We start from the raw sequence: 17,255 nt of genomic DNA on the forward strand, positions 1-17,255 counted from the left end.
GGTCAGGCAAGATTTTCCCACACAAAAGCCGTGCTGACTTGGTCTCAGTAACCCCTGTCCTTGGATGTGCTCTGTAATTTTGTTTTTAATAATAGCCTCTACCATTTTCCCTGAACCAACGTCAGACTCACTGGTCTATAATTTCCCAGATCTCCCCTGGAATCTTTTTTAAAAATCGGCGTTACATTGGCCACCCTCCAATCTTCCGGTACCACGCCCGATTTTAAGGATAAATTGCATATCACTAACAGTAGCTCCGCAAGCTCATTTTTCAGTTTTATCAGTACTCTAGGATGAATACCATCCGGTCCAGGAGATTTGCTACTCTTCAGTTTGCTGAACTGCCCCATTACGTCCTCCAGGTTTACCGTGAAGTCAGTAAGTTTCTCTGACTTGTCCGCTTGAAATACCATTTCCTACACCGGTATCCCACCCAAATCTTCCTCGGTGAAGACCGAAGCAAAGAATTCATTCGATCTCTCCGCTACGTCTTTGTCTTCTTTTTCAGAGTGCCCTCAGTAAAAAACCACTATGTAAGGCAGTATATTTTCAATGCCTAGTGGTCTAGCATTTCTTTCATCGGGTTACTCTTGTTTTTGTGTGCTATAGCCTATAATAAAGTGCTCAATCAAAATAACTCAAAACGTGACTTATCTCTTAACGTTCTTTCAAAGGTACGCTGTCCAGCTCATTTTCGAAAGGAGAAGGGCGCCCATCTTCGGGAGATGGGCATCCTTCTCCCGCAGGCGGCCAAATTGGTATAATTGAAAGCCGATTTTGGCCTCCCCCAACTGCAGTCCGTCGCGGGGATGACCAAAGTTCATGGGGGCGTGTCGGAGGCGTACAGAAGATGGGACAGGAGCGTGTTTATCGGCCGAGGAGAGATGGGTGTCCTCAGCTGATAATGCAAAAAATAAAAGGCGTCCCTGGCGAGAATTTGGTCCACTTTATTTGGTCCCTTTTTTTTCAGGTCCAAGTCCCCAAAAAAGTGCCCGAACTGACCAGATGACCACCAGAGGGAATCGGGGATGACCTCCCCTGACTCCCCCAGTGGTCACTAACCCCTCCCTCAAAAAAACAACTTTAAAAACTTTTTTTGCCAGCCTCTATGCTAGCCTCAAATGTCCATCGCAGCAGTATGCAGGTCCCTAGAGCAGTTTTTAGTGGGAGTAGTGGACTTCAGGCAGGCGGACCCAGGCCCGCCCCCCTACCTGTTACACTTGTGGTGGTAAATGTGAGCCCTTCAAAACCCACCCGAAACCCACTATACCCACATGTAGGTACCCCCCTTCACCCCTTAGGACTATGGTAGTGGTGTGTACTTGTGGGGAGTGGGTTTTGTGGGACTCAGCACCCAAGGTAAGGGAGCTATGCACCTTGGAGCAATTTCTGAAGTCCATTGTAGTGCCCCCTAGGGTGCCCGGTTGGTGTCCTGGCATGTCAGGGGGGCCAGTGCACTACAAATCCTGGCCCCTCACACGACCAAATGCCTTGAATTTGTTCGTTTTTGAGATGGGCGTCCTCGGTTTCCATTATTGGTGAAAACCGGGGCTGACCATCTCTCGAACCAGCAATCTCAGCATTTAGTTTGACCATCTCTAAAGTCAGCCTAAATGTTGAGAGATGGGCAGGGCAACCCATATAATCGAAATGAAAGATGGATGCCCATCTCGTTTCGATTATACGGGTTGCCCCACCCCTTCCCGAGGATGCCCTCAGGGATGGATGCCCTTAGAGATGGTTGTCCCCGTTCGATTATGCCCCTCCACGTTACTTAACTTGCTGCTTCACTCTTATCCACCGCTGTCTTTGACGAAACTTGGTTTCCCCTAGACACACCCGACTCCGTGGGTTTCAACGAGTCTTTCATCAGGGACTTGGGTTAAAGCCAGACCAATACTTAACGTGAAGCCTTCTAATTTCTCAAATTAAATGCAGCATCCATTCGCACTCCTCAAGCTGTTTAAAAGGCGCCCAACTATGATTGGAACCGGAACCAGTTCTTAAGACGTCATTGCAAAATAATAAGGGTTAATGATAGAGAGCTCTAGTGCAGTATACCGGTGGCAATACTTGGTCTAAATCACCTGCATTCGAAAGGACTTTAATGAGGGCCATCTATAAATAATTACTTTTATCTCAACACTAGACTAAATGACGTTTAAATGACTTTGACATCTACTACTAGTTAAATCATAGTATTCCACTCGATATTTTCGTTTAAACCCTTGGGATTAACAGTCTGCAATTTGTATATCCAACCTTGTTCATGGCGGGTTAACACACAGTCTCCCCCCGCCATTAATCAATGGCACGTGATCTATGATAAACCACTGAAGATCTGAAAACAAATGGTTGTGTTGTAAACAATGGGCCACAAGGGGAGCAGACAAATTTGTAGTATTCAAGCGACTTTTATGTTCTGTGAGACAAGTTTTCATTTTTCTAATAGTACGACCCACATAATACAGCGCGCACGGACACTGAATTATGTATACAAGAAATGCTGACTGACAAGTAGTCACATGTTTCAAAACAAATATTTGTTGAGACCCAAGATGTGTCCACTGGTGCATCACTTTTATTTGTTTACAAAATTGACATTCCCCGCAGAGTCCATGTTGGCCTTGATCAGTCTGTTGATTATATTCCACATAAGAAGTATGAACCAAACTGTCTTTCAAATTGTGTCCGTGGGTATATGCAATGCTGAAACACTGCATGAAATGAAAGAACATGCCAATGTCTATAAAGTAATTGTGCAATTTTTGGAGCCATAGTGGAAAAACCAAGTACACACACCATTCTATCCATACGTTCTTTAGGTTTTTCTAATAACAATAAAGGACATTGAGCATACCATGCTCTTTTCTATGCCTGACGTACGCACTCTTCTGAATAACCTCTTTCTTGAAGTTTAGATGTCAATTCCCTTGCCTGATGTTTAAATGTCTCATCTGTGGAGCATATCCTGTGCAAGCGCAAAAACTGCCCCACAGTTAAAAGCAGCATCAAAAAGATGGGCTTTTAGCCTAGATTTTGTCTGTCCCATTCTTTGTATGCTAGAGAACACAAGTTATGAGTCCAACTGTTTGACTTTTTAAAAGCTGTTAATAATTTGGTTATTTTAGAAGTTTGTATCATATATTATGTATGTTCTAGGGTTTGCCCTACGTTTTGTTTGTAAGTCACACTGAACAAAATTACCTATAAATGGTAATTGTAATGTAAAATAATTAAATACCTCTGGATCTGAACACAGTTTTCTAAGTCTTAAAAACTGACTATATGGTAAGTTGGATTTCAGTGCTCTGTTGTGAATAAATGTCTTGATTACAGAAGTTGTCACATCAGTCAGTTTTCTATACAGGTCATTGCTGAATTTGTTATTTGCAAAAGTAATTTGAATATCTAAAAAGAGTATTGTCCTTTCATCAGATTGTAACTGAAACCTCAAATTCCCATCCAAACTATTCAACCAGCAATGAAATGATTCCAACTGCTGTGCTGTACCTTTCCATAACATAAACACATCATCAATATACCTTTTCCACAAAAAAAAAAAAATGTTTTCTTTGTTAAGGATCTCACTTAAAAATTTCCTTTTAAAATCTGCTATATATAAATTTGCCACCAAGGGAGTCTTGGTGGCCCCCATGGCAGTCCCCTTAATTTGCTTGTAAAAACTTCCTTGAAAAACAAAGATGGGTATTTTCGATATGACATCTAAATCCGACTGTAGACGTTTTGCAAATAAGGTTCAAAATCTGAATAAGAGAGAAGTTCATTTTCCAAAAAAGAAAAATGTTTGTCTTTTGTTTTCGAAAATGCTGTTTCTAACAAGGATTTGTGCTTTGGATGTTTTGTTTTTTGGCCCATTAAAAAAAAAAAAAAAAAGACGCAGAAAATCGAGCCATTGGGATGTAGGAGGGGCCAGAATCTTTAGTAGACTGGTCTCCCAGAAATCCCAGGAGATAAATGGGGCACCCTAGTGGACTTCAAAAACATTCTCCCTGGTACACATTTCACCATTGCTCCCTTATCTTGTCTGCTGAGCCCCCTCCAAAACCCGCTGCCCACAGCTTTACACAATAGCCCTTATGAGTGAATGTGGGTACATTGGGTTTCTGGTGAGTTTTGGAGGACTCGCAGTTTCCACCACAAATGTGAGAGTTGGAGGGAGATAGGGACCAGAGTCCCCCACTTCATGGTACACTGCACTGACCACTACACTATTCCAGGGACCTGCGTGCTGCTCTAATAGACCTGGCTCTAACATCTGAGGCAGTCATAGAGATTGCTAAATCATATTTGTATTCACATTGGTGGGGGGTGGGAGGGGCTCATTGACCACTGGGGTGGGTATTGGGGTCACCCCTTATTCCCTCCAGTGGTCATCTGGTTATTTAGGGTTCCCTTCTGTTCCTTATTCGTTATAAAAATAACAATTGGTTTTGAAAATACCAATTTGGACATTTTTGTGAGAAAAATGTCCAAATGCAGATTTATAGCACTTTTTGAATGTTCATCTCTTTTGAAAATGTGCTCCAAAGTCATTTTCTTTAAGGACCAAAGATGCCCGTTCAACAATAAATTCAGATGGAATTCTTGAATGAAAATTTTTATCTTTGATAGTTTCTCTAATAATGGTAATAGCTTCCTGTTGCAGCATGTTTGTGTGTAGGGATTCAACGTCTAATATAACCAGAAGAAATTCACCCTCACATATTAAATTGCCTAGGGTATTAATAATATGAGCAGAATCTCTAGTATATGCAGTGTGTTTTATCTAGCGAAAAAGGTGCCACTACTCAAATGCCAGGCCAGGGGTGGGGTGATCACTGAGGGACCCACCCTACAATAGCCAGGCCCTCTGCAACCAGTCACAGGATCTATCACAAGGCAGAATTTGTGTGTAGAGCCTGAGCTCTTTCATTAAAACTTGGGGACCATGGGTCAATTTTAGCAGACAATGGAAAAGATGCCGGTACTCAGTACCCCCAAATACCCCCTCAAAAAAAGCCCTGAGTATATGACAGTATTTTTGACATGAAAGGTCTCGGAAAAATATGGAAAAAAGAGGACAAGGGTTTAAGCACAGAACCTATGGCCGAAATAACGAGCCTGCCTGGTGGAGATGATAAGCTTTTATGAATTTTAGGCAGAACATAGATCATAGGAATGATTGGGTGTTGCACCATTACATAATCTATTTCTTTGTCTGTTAGGAACCCTGCTGACTTAGCTATGGAAATCAGATGATACAAAACTATTCAAAGTTATCAAAACACATGCAGATTGTGAAACTGGAAGACTAGGCATCCAAATGGCAGACGAAATTTAATGTGGACTAATGCAAAGTGATGCACATTGGGAAGAATAATCCAAATCATAGCTACCTGATGCTGGGGTCCACTTTAGGAATCAGTACTCAAGAAAAAGATCTAGGTGTCATTGTAGATAATACCCTGAAGGCATTCTCTTATTTATAAACTAGTAAAAAAGGCCCGTTTCTAGCACAAATGAAACGGGCGCTAGCAAGGTGTTCGTCAAAGCGGCGCTGGTGACCCCTCCACCCCTCCCAGGGTGCCAGCGCTCCTCCCATCAACCCCCCCCTGAGGTTGTCGTAGGCAGTGCTCCCCCCCCTCCATACCCCCCCGAGGTCGCTGCTGCTCCCCCTTGTCCTGTATGCCCTTCCCCCCCTTTATGACCCCCCTTCCATGCCCGCTTCACTGGTGTGAGGACCCCCCTCTCAGTTCTCAGGACCCCCCCCCCCCATCTGTCATCCCTGGAGCCCCTGCCCCCTCTCATTCCTGGACCCCCCCCCCCCCCCCCCTCTCTCTGTGGTGCCATGCACCCACTGTCAGTGTCTGTGGCCCTGCAGTGCAAGCAGGACGTATCCCTGGAGCCCCTGCCCCCCTCTCATTCCTGGACCCCCTCCCCCCCCTCTCTGTGGTGCCATGCACCCACTGTCAGTGTCTGTGGCCCTGCAGTGCAAGCAGGACGTATCCTGGAGCCCCTGCCCCCTCTCATTCCTGGACCCCCCCCCCTTTCTCTGTGGTGTCATGCACCCACTGTCAGTGTCTGTGGCCCTGCAGTGCAAGCAGGACGTATCCCTGGAGCCCCTGCCCCCCTCTCATTCCTGGACCCCCTCCCCCCCCTCTCTGTGGTGCCATGCACCCACTGTCAGTGTCTGTGGCCCTGCAGTGCAAGCAGGACGTATCCCTGGAGCCCCTGCCCCCCTCTCATTCCTGGACCCCCTCCCCCTCCCTCTCTCTGTGGTGCCATGCACCCCCTGTCAGTGTCTGTGGCCCTGCAGTGCAAGCAGGACGTATCCCTGGAGCCCCTGCCCCCCTCTCATTCCTGGACCCCCTCCCCCCCCCTCTCTGTGGTGCCATGCACCCACTGTCAGTGTCTGTGGCCCTGCAGTGCAAGCAGGACGTATCCCTGGAGCCCCTGCCCCCTCTCATTCCTGGACCCCCCCCCTTTCTCTGTGGTGTCATGCACCCACTGTCAGTGTCTGTGGCCCTGCAGTGCAAGCAGGACGTATCCCTGGAGCCCCTGCCCCCCTCTCATTCCTGGACCCCCTCCCCCCCCTCTCTGTGGTGCCATGCACCCACTGTCAGTGTCTGTGGCCCTGCAGTGCAAGCAGGACGTATCCCTGGAGCCCCTGCCCCCCTCTCATTCCTGGACCCCCTCCCCCCCCCTCTCTCTGTGGTGCCATGCACCCACTGTCAGTGTCTGTGGCCCTGCAGTGCAAGCAGGACGTATCCCTGGAGCCCCTGCCCCCCTCTCATTCCTGGACCCCCTCCCCCCCTCTCTCTGTGGTGCCATGCACCCACTGTCAGTGTCTGTGGCCCTGCAGTGCAAGCAGGACGTGTTCTGCAGCCCATGCTCTGGTTCAGTGTTGCCCTGAAGCTGCTGCTGTGTATGTGCAGAGGCTGAGCTGTAATATTTCCCAGTTGACTGGTAAGTGGGTAGATTTAGAACCTGTGAGCTGCTGCTGACTGCAAAGACTGGGAGAAACAAAAGTTTCAGTCTCCTGTGCTCCTATGTGAAGGGGGAAGTGTGCTGCAGGGTGGCCCTCCCCTTCATTAGTGCTGGCTGTTGTAAAAAAACAGTGAAGGGGAGTAGGGACGGACAATTTCAGGGTTCTTTAAGCTTTGTTTTTGCTTTTGTTTCAGTTGTTGCCGCCCTCATTTCCTGTTTACAAGGCAGCTTGAAGCTGCGTCCCTGCGTGTTCTCCTTCACTGTTTTTAACAACAGCCAGCATTAATGAAGGGGAGAGGCTGCAGCAGCAGAAGTCCCCCTTCAGATAAACCGGATATCTCTGGCGCCTCAAGTTTCCGGCTTGTGGCGGTGCCTTTTATATATATAGATAGATAAGTCTTTTACTCATCTATCTATCCCTCCTCATCTGCCTATTATTTTTACCTCTCATCTCTCACCCAGTTTCCATCCCTCCCATTTTCCAGAACAATCTGTCCCGCCACCTTCTATCTTGTTTCAGTGTCCCATCCAGCTACATTTGTTAGTTAGCTCCTGGTTCCTTCCTTATCTACTTAAAGTACAAGCTGATGATGCTGAAGCAATAATGAGCAGATGTTAAAACACATATCTCCATGCAGGCTTCCTCCAATGCAATTCATATGTGTTAAGTCCCTTTCCAGAAGAGCTTATAATGTCACCATTTTTGCCATGCTTAAAGTGCACTGAACTCCCATACATTCCCATCAGCACTTCTACACAGTTCGCATTCTCTTGTCCTGAATCATGTCTTTTAGGGTCCCTTTTACTAAGACATGTAGGCACCTATGCATGTACATAAGTAATGCCATACTGGGAAAAGACCAAAGGTCCATCAAGCCCAGCATCCTGTCCCCGACAGCGGCCAATCCAGGTCAAGGGCGCCTGGCAAGCTACCAGACTTACAAACATTTTATACATGCTATTCTCGTAATTGTGGATTTTTCCCAAGTCCATTTAGTAGCGGTTTATGGACTTGTCCTTTAGGAAACCGTCCAACCCCTTTTTAAATTCTGCCAAGCTAACCGCCTTCACTACATTCTCCGGCAACGAATTCCAGAGTTTAATTATGCGTTGGGTAAAGAAATATTTTCTCCGATTTGTTTTAAATTTACTACACTGTAGTTTCATCGCATGCCCCCTAGTCCTAATATTTTTGGAAAGCGTGAACAGACGCTTCACATCCACCTGTTCCACTCCACTCATTATTTTATATACCTCTATCATGTCTCCCCTCAGCCGTCTCTTCTCCAAGCTGAAAAGCCCTAGCCTCCTTAGTCTTTCTTCATAGGGAAGTCGTCCCATCCCTGCTATAATTTTTCTCGCCCTTCGCTGCACCTTTTCCAGTTCTACTATATCCTTCTTGAGATGTGGTGACCAGAATTGAACACAATACTCAAGGTGCGGTCGCACCATGGAGCGATACAACAGCATTATAACATCCTCACACCTGTTCTCCATATCTTTCCTAATAATACCTAACATTCTATTCGCTTTCCTAGCCGCAGCAGCACACTGAGCAGAAGGCTTCAGTGTATTATCGATGACGACACCCAGATCCCTTTCATGGTCCGTAACTCCTAACGTAGAACCTTGCATGACGTAGCTATAATTCGGGTTCTTTTTTCCCACATGCATCACCTTGCACTTGTTCACATTAAACGTCATATGCCATTTAGCTGCCCAGTCTCCCAGTCTCGTAAGATCCTTCTGTAATTTTTCACAATCCTCTCGCGAGTTAACAACTTTGAATAACTTTGTGTCATCAGCAAATTTAATTACGTCACTAGTTACTCCCATCTCTAAATCATTTATAAATATATTAAAAAGCAGCGGTCCTAGCACAGACCCCTGAGGAACCCCACTAGCTACCCTTCTCCATTGTGAATACTGCCCATTTAACCCCACTCTCTGTTTCCTATCCTTCAACCAGTTTTTAATCCACAATAGGACATTTGCTCCTATCCCATGTCCCTCCAATTTCCTCTGTAGTCTTTCATGAGGTACCTTGTCAAACGCCTTTTGAAAATCCAGATACATAATATCAACAGGCTCCCCTTTGTCCACATGTTTGTTTACTTCTTCAAAGAATTGAAGTAAATTGGTCAGGCAAGATTTTCCCACACAAAAGCCGTGCTGACTTGGTCTCAGTAACCCCTGTCCTTGGATGTGCTCTGTAATTTTGTTTTTAATAATAGCCTCTACCATTTTCCCTGAACCAACGTCAGACTCACTGGTCTATAATTTCCCAGATCTCCCCTGGAATCTTTTTTAAAAATCGGCGTTACATTGGCCACCCTCCAATCTTCCGGTACCACGCCCGATTTTAAGGATAAATTACATATCACTAACAGTAGCTCCGCAAGCTCATTTTTCAGTTTTATCAGTACTCTAGGATGAATACCATCCGGTCCAGGAGATTTGCTACTCTTCAGTTTGCTGAACTGCCCCATTACGTCCTCCAGGTTTACCGTGAAGTCAGTAAGTTTCTCCGACTTGTCCGCTTTAAATACCATTTCCGACACCGGTATCCCACCCAAATCTTCCTCGGTGAAGACCGAAGCAAATAATTCATTCAATCTCTCCGCTACGTCTTTGTCATCCTTGATCGCCCCTTTTACCCCTCGGTCATCCAGCGGCCCAACCGATTCCTTTGACGGCTTCTTGCTTTTGATATACCAAAAAAAAATTTACTATGTTTTTTTGCCTCTAACGCTATCTTTTTTTCGTAATCCCTCTTGGCCTTCTTTATCTGCGCCTTGCATTTGCTTTGACACTCCTTATGTTGCTTCTTGTTCTTTTCAGACGGTTCCTTCTTCCATTTTCTGAAGGCGTTTCTTTTAGCCCTAATAGCTTCCTTCACTTCACTTTTCAACCACGCCGGCTGTCTTTTGTAATTTGCGGAATATGTTTGGCATGGGCCTCTAGGATGGTATTTTTGAAGAGCATCCACGCCTGTTGTACAGTTTTTACCCTCTCAGTTGCCCCTCTAAGTTTTTTTTTTTTTTTTTACCGTTCTTCTCATTCTATCATAGTCTCCTTTTTTAAAGTTAAACGCTAACGTATTTGACTTTCTATGTATAGTTACTTCAAGGTTGATATCAAAACTGATCATATTATGGTCACTGTTGTCAAGTGGCCCCAGTACCATAACGTCCCTCACCAGATCATGTGCTCCACTAAGGACCAAGTCTAGAATTTTTCCTTCTCTTGTCGGCTCCTGCACCAGCTGCTCCATAAAGCTGTCCTTGATTTCATCATGGAATTGTACCTCTCTAGCGTGTCTCGATGTTACATTTACCCAATCTATATTTGGGTAATTTAAGTCACCCATTATTATCGCATTGCCCATTGCGTGCATCAAATTAGAACTACTGTCATGCTACCGCGTGCCCTGGGCGGTAATTTTAATTTTGATGCGCGTCCAAAATGCACAGCAGAAAATAATTTCTATTTTCTATCGCATGGTGCTAATTGGCAGTGTAAGTGCGCTTTCAGTTACTGTCCGGTTAATGCGCGAGACCTTACCACAAAGTCAACGGGTGTCGGTAAGGTCTCAGGCCCAAAATGGACGCGCGCTGATTTTTATTTTGCCGCACGTCCATTTTCAGCAAAAAAAGAAAAGGCGTGCTGAAAAATGGACCTGTGTGCGTCCAATACATGAGCCTACACCAGCGCAGTCCATTTTTCGATGCGTCTTAGTACAAAGGCCTGTTAATGTTTATTGTTTGTCCAGGCTAATGGCCTGCTATGGCCTACTGTTCTGACAGTAACGAAAGTCTAACAATTACAGACTACTACTTCATTTTAAATGTAATATTTACAGCTTGGGAGCAGGAGAAAACAGTTTTCAGTAGTAATTCTTTATTTACAGATAAGCACCATGTTCTCCTTCCTTCATCCTGGGGCCCATCCTTAGTATTGATTTAAAAGCAATTCTGTTTACATAAGGCTAATCAAGTGGAGAAAGACTTCATGTTACAAGCAGGAAACTCCATGGGAAAAGAGGTCACAGCAGCCCTCCTCTGGCTCTCAGACCCCCGGATTTCTGTCATTGGGAAGAAGGGGATGAGCTGGGATGCCGGAGCAAGGTTAGAGGGTCTCAACAGATTGCACTATCCACAAACACATTGCAAAGATGCTGGCGGATGGCATTTGGGATTTGACAAACAGGAGAAAGTGGAGGCTGGCCAAAAGACCAACCACCACAGGAGATGTTTCTTAATCCCACTTGATTCAGAGCACCAGTAGAGGTGCTTCCTGTTTGCTGCATCTGCGGTTAGGATATGAAATAGAAAGTAAAATTTTGCTCTCATTCTCTGTAAGAAGTGGTGTGGAGGAGTGGCCTAGTGGTTAGAGCACTGGTCTTGCAATCCGGAGGTAGCAGGTTCAAATACCACTGCTGCTCCTTGTGATCTTGGGTAAGTCACTTAACCCTCCATTGCCTCCTGGGACAGATAAATATCCAGAGTACCTGAATGTAACTCACCTTGAGCTACTGCTGAAAAAGATGTGAGCAAAATCTAAATACAATAAATAAGAATCATGACTGCTGCAAGCCCTGCTAAACGGCTCAGAGGAGAAGCTTCTTGTCCCGTCTGTCTGGATTACTTTATAAACCCTGTGACTATAGACTGCGGACACAATTTCTGTCATGCCTGCATCGCCCAGGTCTGCGAGAAGGGAAATACAGACTTCTCCTGTCCTCAGTGCAGGGAACCATTTCGACACAGGAACCTCAGACCGAACAGGCAGCTGGCAAATGTAATAGAAATAGCAAAAAAGCTCTCTCCGAATTCAGTGAGACCAAAAAAGTTGAATCTGTGTGAGAAGCATGAAGAGAAACTGAAGCTGTTCTGCAAAGAGGATCAGAGAGCGGTCTGTGTGGTTTGTGACAAATCCCGGGATCACAGATCTCACACCATAATACCCATAAGGGAGGCTGTGAAGGACTACAAGGTGTGTATCAGTTATCTTTATTACCTTTATTATCACAGATTCCACACTACACAGTGGCATAGTAGGGGGGGGGGGGGGGTAGGGGAGACACAAGGGGAGCGACCACTCACCCAAATGGACTTCCAAAGGCACCTGTGCCTATTTTTCATGCCATCCATCCTGCCTACACAGTCCACTCTCCGCTTCCCCCAACTTCACAACCTGGCTACGCTTCTGACACTGTCTGTGATCCCCACAGAGGAGGCTGTTACAGGAATATAAGGTGTGTATCAGTTGTCTTTATTACCTTCATGCTTCCTTTGTGTGTATTTACTAGTAGAGGAGTGTGGTAGCCCTGTTAGTCCACTCTTAAGGTTATCAATAGAACTATCCACACCCATCCTGTTAGAATATCAATGATATGCTTTGATGTTCCCATGCATACCTCCCACCCACCCCCATCCTCCCACCCTGTCAGACTGTCATAGTAATGCTTGAATGTTTTCACTTATATACACTGTCAGCTAGCACATTTGCTTATTTCCGATCTGAGGAAGAAGGGCAACCTTCGAAAGCTAATCAAGAAATGTATTAAGTTATGTCCAATAAAAAAGGTATCATCTTATTTTCTTTTCCATGTTTTATTTTGTTTGATTTCTATTGTGTATTTACTCAAAGTACTTATTCGGATAATTGCCCATGTGCGAATTTTGAGTTGCATTATCCAATCGGTGCCACTGATAAATTCTTACAGACCACCCTGGTACTTTCTGGCTAGTCCTGGGGCGAATCAGGGGTGGTTATACCTAATGTTGTGGATAGTCAGAGATAGGCAGTCACTGTCCAAGCAGCTGTGTGGTTTAATTTAAAAGAGCAAAAATGTCCTAAATTGAACCATTCCGCTATTCAGATAGTAAGTAGCATAACATAAGTGTTGCCATAGTGGGATAGACCAAAGGTCCATCAAGCCCAGTATCCTGTTTCCAACAGTGGCCAATCCAAGTGCTTGGCAAGATCCCCAAACAGTCAAACAAATTTTATGCTGCTTATCCTATAAGTAGTGGATTTTCCAAAGTCCATCTTAATAATGGCTTATGGACTTTTCTTTTAGGAAATTATGCACATCTTTTTAAACCCTGCTAAACTAACTGCTTTTACCACATTCTCTGGCAACTAATTCCAGAGTTTAATTACTCGTCGAGTGAAGAAGTATTTTCTCCTGCTTGTTTTAAATTTACTATTTTAGCATCTCTGCTATCCATACAACCAGTGACTGTCACTGCTGAATGAGGGAAGATCTATCTGTAACAGCATGTTTGTATGTAATGGCTATTCTAGAATACTAATGTAAGTTCACAATTGTGTGCTTAACTTTAGACGCGAGCATTTATGCTAACTCAATGGCTGGTGACCTGCACATGCCCCTCCACGGTTCGTGCCCCCTTGCAGTTGTGCAAACAACAAATAGTGAGGGAACTAACAAAGAGGAAACCAAAGCTAATCCAGATCAAGTCTTTACTGCTTCCAAAGTGATGTAAGTCAATTGCCGAAAGGCTCGACACGGCCGTGTTTCAGCAGACATGCCTTCGTCAGGAGCCTTGCTAGCAACGAAGATTGGTACAAGTATAGTACACATTCAGCTTCAATAAGTTGAGCAGCAACACCCAAGCATTTGTGCATGGGGCCTGCACCTACCTGCGGCTGCCAGCTCTGCTCCGGAAATGGAAGTGACGTCAGACCCCGCAGCCGCAGGAATTAGTGCAGACCCTGCGATCAGTGATCACGAAGTTGCTTAAATATGTTGCTCCCTGCCGCCACCGCCACTGGTGCTACTGGACTGTGGAGGAGGAGAAGCCGTGGCGAGGGGGTGGGGTGGAGGCTGCACTCAGCGACGCCGCAATGCTGCGGAACCGCTTGGGGCCGCACAAGAGAAAAACGGAACTGTGGAGGAAGCACTAGGGTTACCATATGGCTCCAGAAAATGGAGGACACATTGATCCAGTCCGGGTTTTGCTTCCATTGAAAGCAATGGAAGTAAAACCCGGACTGGCTAAATCTGTCCTCCTTGTTCTGGAGCCATATGGTAACCCTAGAGAAGCACCCCCTTATGATCTGCAGCAGGAGATTAGCACCTGACGACTTATCTCACTCTTTCGGAGTATTTGGCTTTGGTTTTTGATACCATTGTTTTTACGTAGTGCATTGGTTCATGCATACACAGTCTTTCTAAAGACCTCTTCACTTTTTTCACCTAGCAGTACAACTTTAACGTCATTTTATTGTCAGACTCCTGAGGCAGGCACGTCACATGCCGAAACACGGTGCTGTCTCGAGTCTTGAGCACTGATATTACGTTCATTGTGTACTATCGAGCAATGTCGTAGCCAAGGGTGGGCCCAGTATCAGCATACCTATAATGTGGCTGGCAGGAATCCCCAAGTCACACCAGCCGAAAACTCCCATCAACTGTCCCTCCTTGCATACCTTGTAAATAGCAGATCTTTGCCTGCAGTGAGCAGTGACTGATACATACTGCTCGCACTGGCCCCACAGCCTTCCCTCTGATGTATTCCCGCCTATACGGAAACAGGAAGTTGCATGAGCAGTGTGTATTAGTTGGTTCTCGCTGCCGGTGAAAATCTGCTATTTAAAAGGTATGCGGGGGAGGGGGAATGTTTGAGAGACCATATGGCATGCAGGCAAGAGAGGGAGAGACCAAATCACTTGTGTGGCAAGGCGGAGTTCTTCTGCCCACCCATCTTGGGCCAAGGCCAACCCAAAATTGGGTGTCTGGCTACGCCCCTGCTTGAGTATTGAGTATTGATCTTATTTTTTTGTGTACTTTTTTATATATATTGAATTTTGAGCACTGATTTTATGTTATTTCTGTAGTGTTTTATACATACCATAGCAATAAACTTTTAATTTCATTGTTCCTGAATGAACAATTTAATTTCATTGTTCTAGTCTTCCTCCGTTCCCACTTCCTTGTGTAGTACTGTTTGTCTCGTGGGACTTTTCTATTCAGTTACCTTCTGGTTTCTGCACCGGGGTGGGCCACCCTCACCACCCCGTCTTTGGTCCGTCACTGGAAACTGTGGCCATAAAATAATAATATAATTCTAACTAAAACGTTTAATATTTGCAGGATAAATTAAAAATGCACCTGGAGTCCCTGAAAAAGGATTTGGAAGATCTTCTGAAGATTAAATTTGATGAAGAGAAGAAAGCTGGAGAGCTGAGGGTGGGTCTCTGTGTCTCCTTCTGAGCCAGTTTCTGCAGGGTCTTTGTTCCTCTCACTACATCAATCCCCTGTGGTTGTCATGTTAATCAATCTTAGAAGTAATAAATAGAAATATAATAAAAGAAACAAACAAAAAAGAACAGAAAGTAAGATGATATAATTTTGATATGAGACAGATGGTTCCGGTCTTTGAAAACTAGTCATACAGGAGTAGATTCAGTAAATGGCAATCAAAATTTGGCACCGAAAAAAGTCAACACTGAAAGTATTCTATAAAGGGCGTTCCAGGATAGGCGTCCTTTACAGAATAGCGCGTAGTGCCAGGATCTGAGCTCAACTTTGGGCACGAGGATTTACACCAACTGAAATCAGATATAAATCCTGGCACGTAAGGTGGGAGCGGATCCCCCAAATTCTATAATACTGCGCAAAACTTTAGTCAACGCCCCTGTCTCACCTATGCCCCTCCCATGGCTGCACCCTATGGGGTCTCTGGGAATCAGGGCCAGCCTACAGATCACCAGGGTCACACCCACACTTACACTCTGGAGAGAACAGCGTGTGTGCAGAAAAGGTGTGTTGTTTGACAGCTATTTTTATTTTATTTATTTATTTATTAGGATTTATTTACTGCCTTTTTGAAGGAATTTACTCAAGGCGGTGTACAGTAAAAATAAATCAAACATAAGCAATAGACAATTACAGCAGTAAAAATATTCAAATAACAATACAAAGTATGGCATAGAGGGGCATAATCGAAGATGGGCGCCCATCTCTAAGGGCGGCCATCTCTAAAGCCGGCGCCGTAAAGAGGTGTTGAAGACTGTATTATCGAAACAAGATGGCCGGCCATCTTTCGTTTCGATAATACAGTCGGGGCCAGCCAAATCTCAACATTTGGGCCAGCCATCGGCCTTAGAGGTGGCTGGCCTTGGTTTTCGCCGATAATGGAAACCGAGGCCAGCCATCTCAAACCCGACCAAATCCAAGCTATTTGGTCGTGGGAGGAGCCAGCATTTATAGTGCACTGGTCCCTCTCACATGCCAGGACACCAACCGGGCACCCTATGGAGCAATGCAATGGACTTTAATAATTGTTCCCAGGTACATAGCTCCCTTCCCTTGGGTGCTGAGCCCCCCAAATCCCCCCAAAACCCACTCACCACAATTGTACACCACTACCATAGCCCTTATGGGTGAAGGGGGGCACCTACATGTGGGTACAGTGGGTTTCGGGGGGGGGGGGGGGTTGGAGGGCTCCCATTTACCAGCACAAGTGTAACAGGTAGGGGGGGATGGACCTGGGTCCGCTTGCCTGAAGTGCACTGCACCCACTAAAACTGCTCCAGGGACTTGCATACTGCTGTCATGGAGCTGGGTATGACATTTGAGGCTGGCATAGAGGGTGGCAAAAAATGTTCTTAATTTTTGTTTTGGGATGGGAGAGGGTTGGTGACCACTGGGGGAGTACGGGGAGGTCATCCCCAATTCCCTCCGGTGGTCATCTGTTCAGTTTGGACACGTTTTTGAAGCTTGGTCCTGAAAATAAATGGACCAAGTAAAGTCGGCCAAATGCTCGTCATGGCCAGTCTTCTTTTTTCCATTATCGGCCGAGGGCGGCCATCTCTTAACCACGCCCGTCCCGCCTTCGGAACACTGCCAACATGCCCCTGGGAACTTTGGCCGGCTCTGCAACGGAAAGCAGGCTTTCGATTATACCGACTTGGCCGCCTTTAGGAGAAGGGCGGCCATCTCCCGATTTGTGTCCGAAGATGGCCGCCCTTCTCCTTTGAAAATAAGCAGGATAGTATACTACTTACAATGTCAACACAATATGTAATAAAAGATTTTAATAGACAAGGTAGGGTATAAGCAAAGATGGAACATAGAGATAGGCAAGAGAGTAAGAGGAGTTAGAAAGTAAGGTGACTAATTAAGTTTAAGAAAGTTGCACATTAGGGGCCAGATGCACTAAACTTAATGAGCCCTTAACGAGTGAGTAGATTACCCTGGCATGCACTAAAGGCTTCTCCGATGGATTTTCCGA

At 45.4% G+C, this 17,255-nt stretch overlaps 1 protein-coding gene across 1 annotated transcript in view; it reads left to right on the forward strand.

Moving 5' to 3' along the window:
• Window positions 1-11,496: 11,496 nt before the first annotated feature.
• Window positions 11,497-17,255, forward strand: part of LOC115464350 — a 120,526-nt gene continuing 114,767 nt past the window's right edge. The window contains exons 1-2 of the mRNA XM_030194738.1: window positions 11,497-11,985; window positions 15,113-15,208. Coding sequence (XP_030050598.1) covers window positions 11,572-11,985; window positions 15,113-15,208 — 510 coding nt within the window. The 5' untranslated portion in view covers window positions 11,497-11,571. The remainder of the gene's footprint in view (window positions 11,986-15,112; window positions 15,209-17,255) is intronic.

This window comes from Microcaecilia unicolor, chromosome 3 (genome assembly GCF_901765095.1).
Source record: "Microcaecilia unicolor chromosome 3, aMicUni1.1, whole genome shotgun sequence".
NCBI lineage: Eukaryota > Metazoa > Chordata > Amphibia > Gymnophiona > Siphonopidae > Microcaecilia > Microcaecilia unicolor.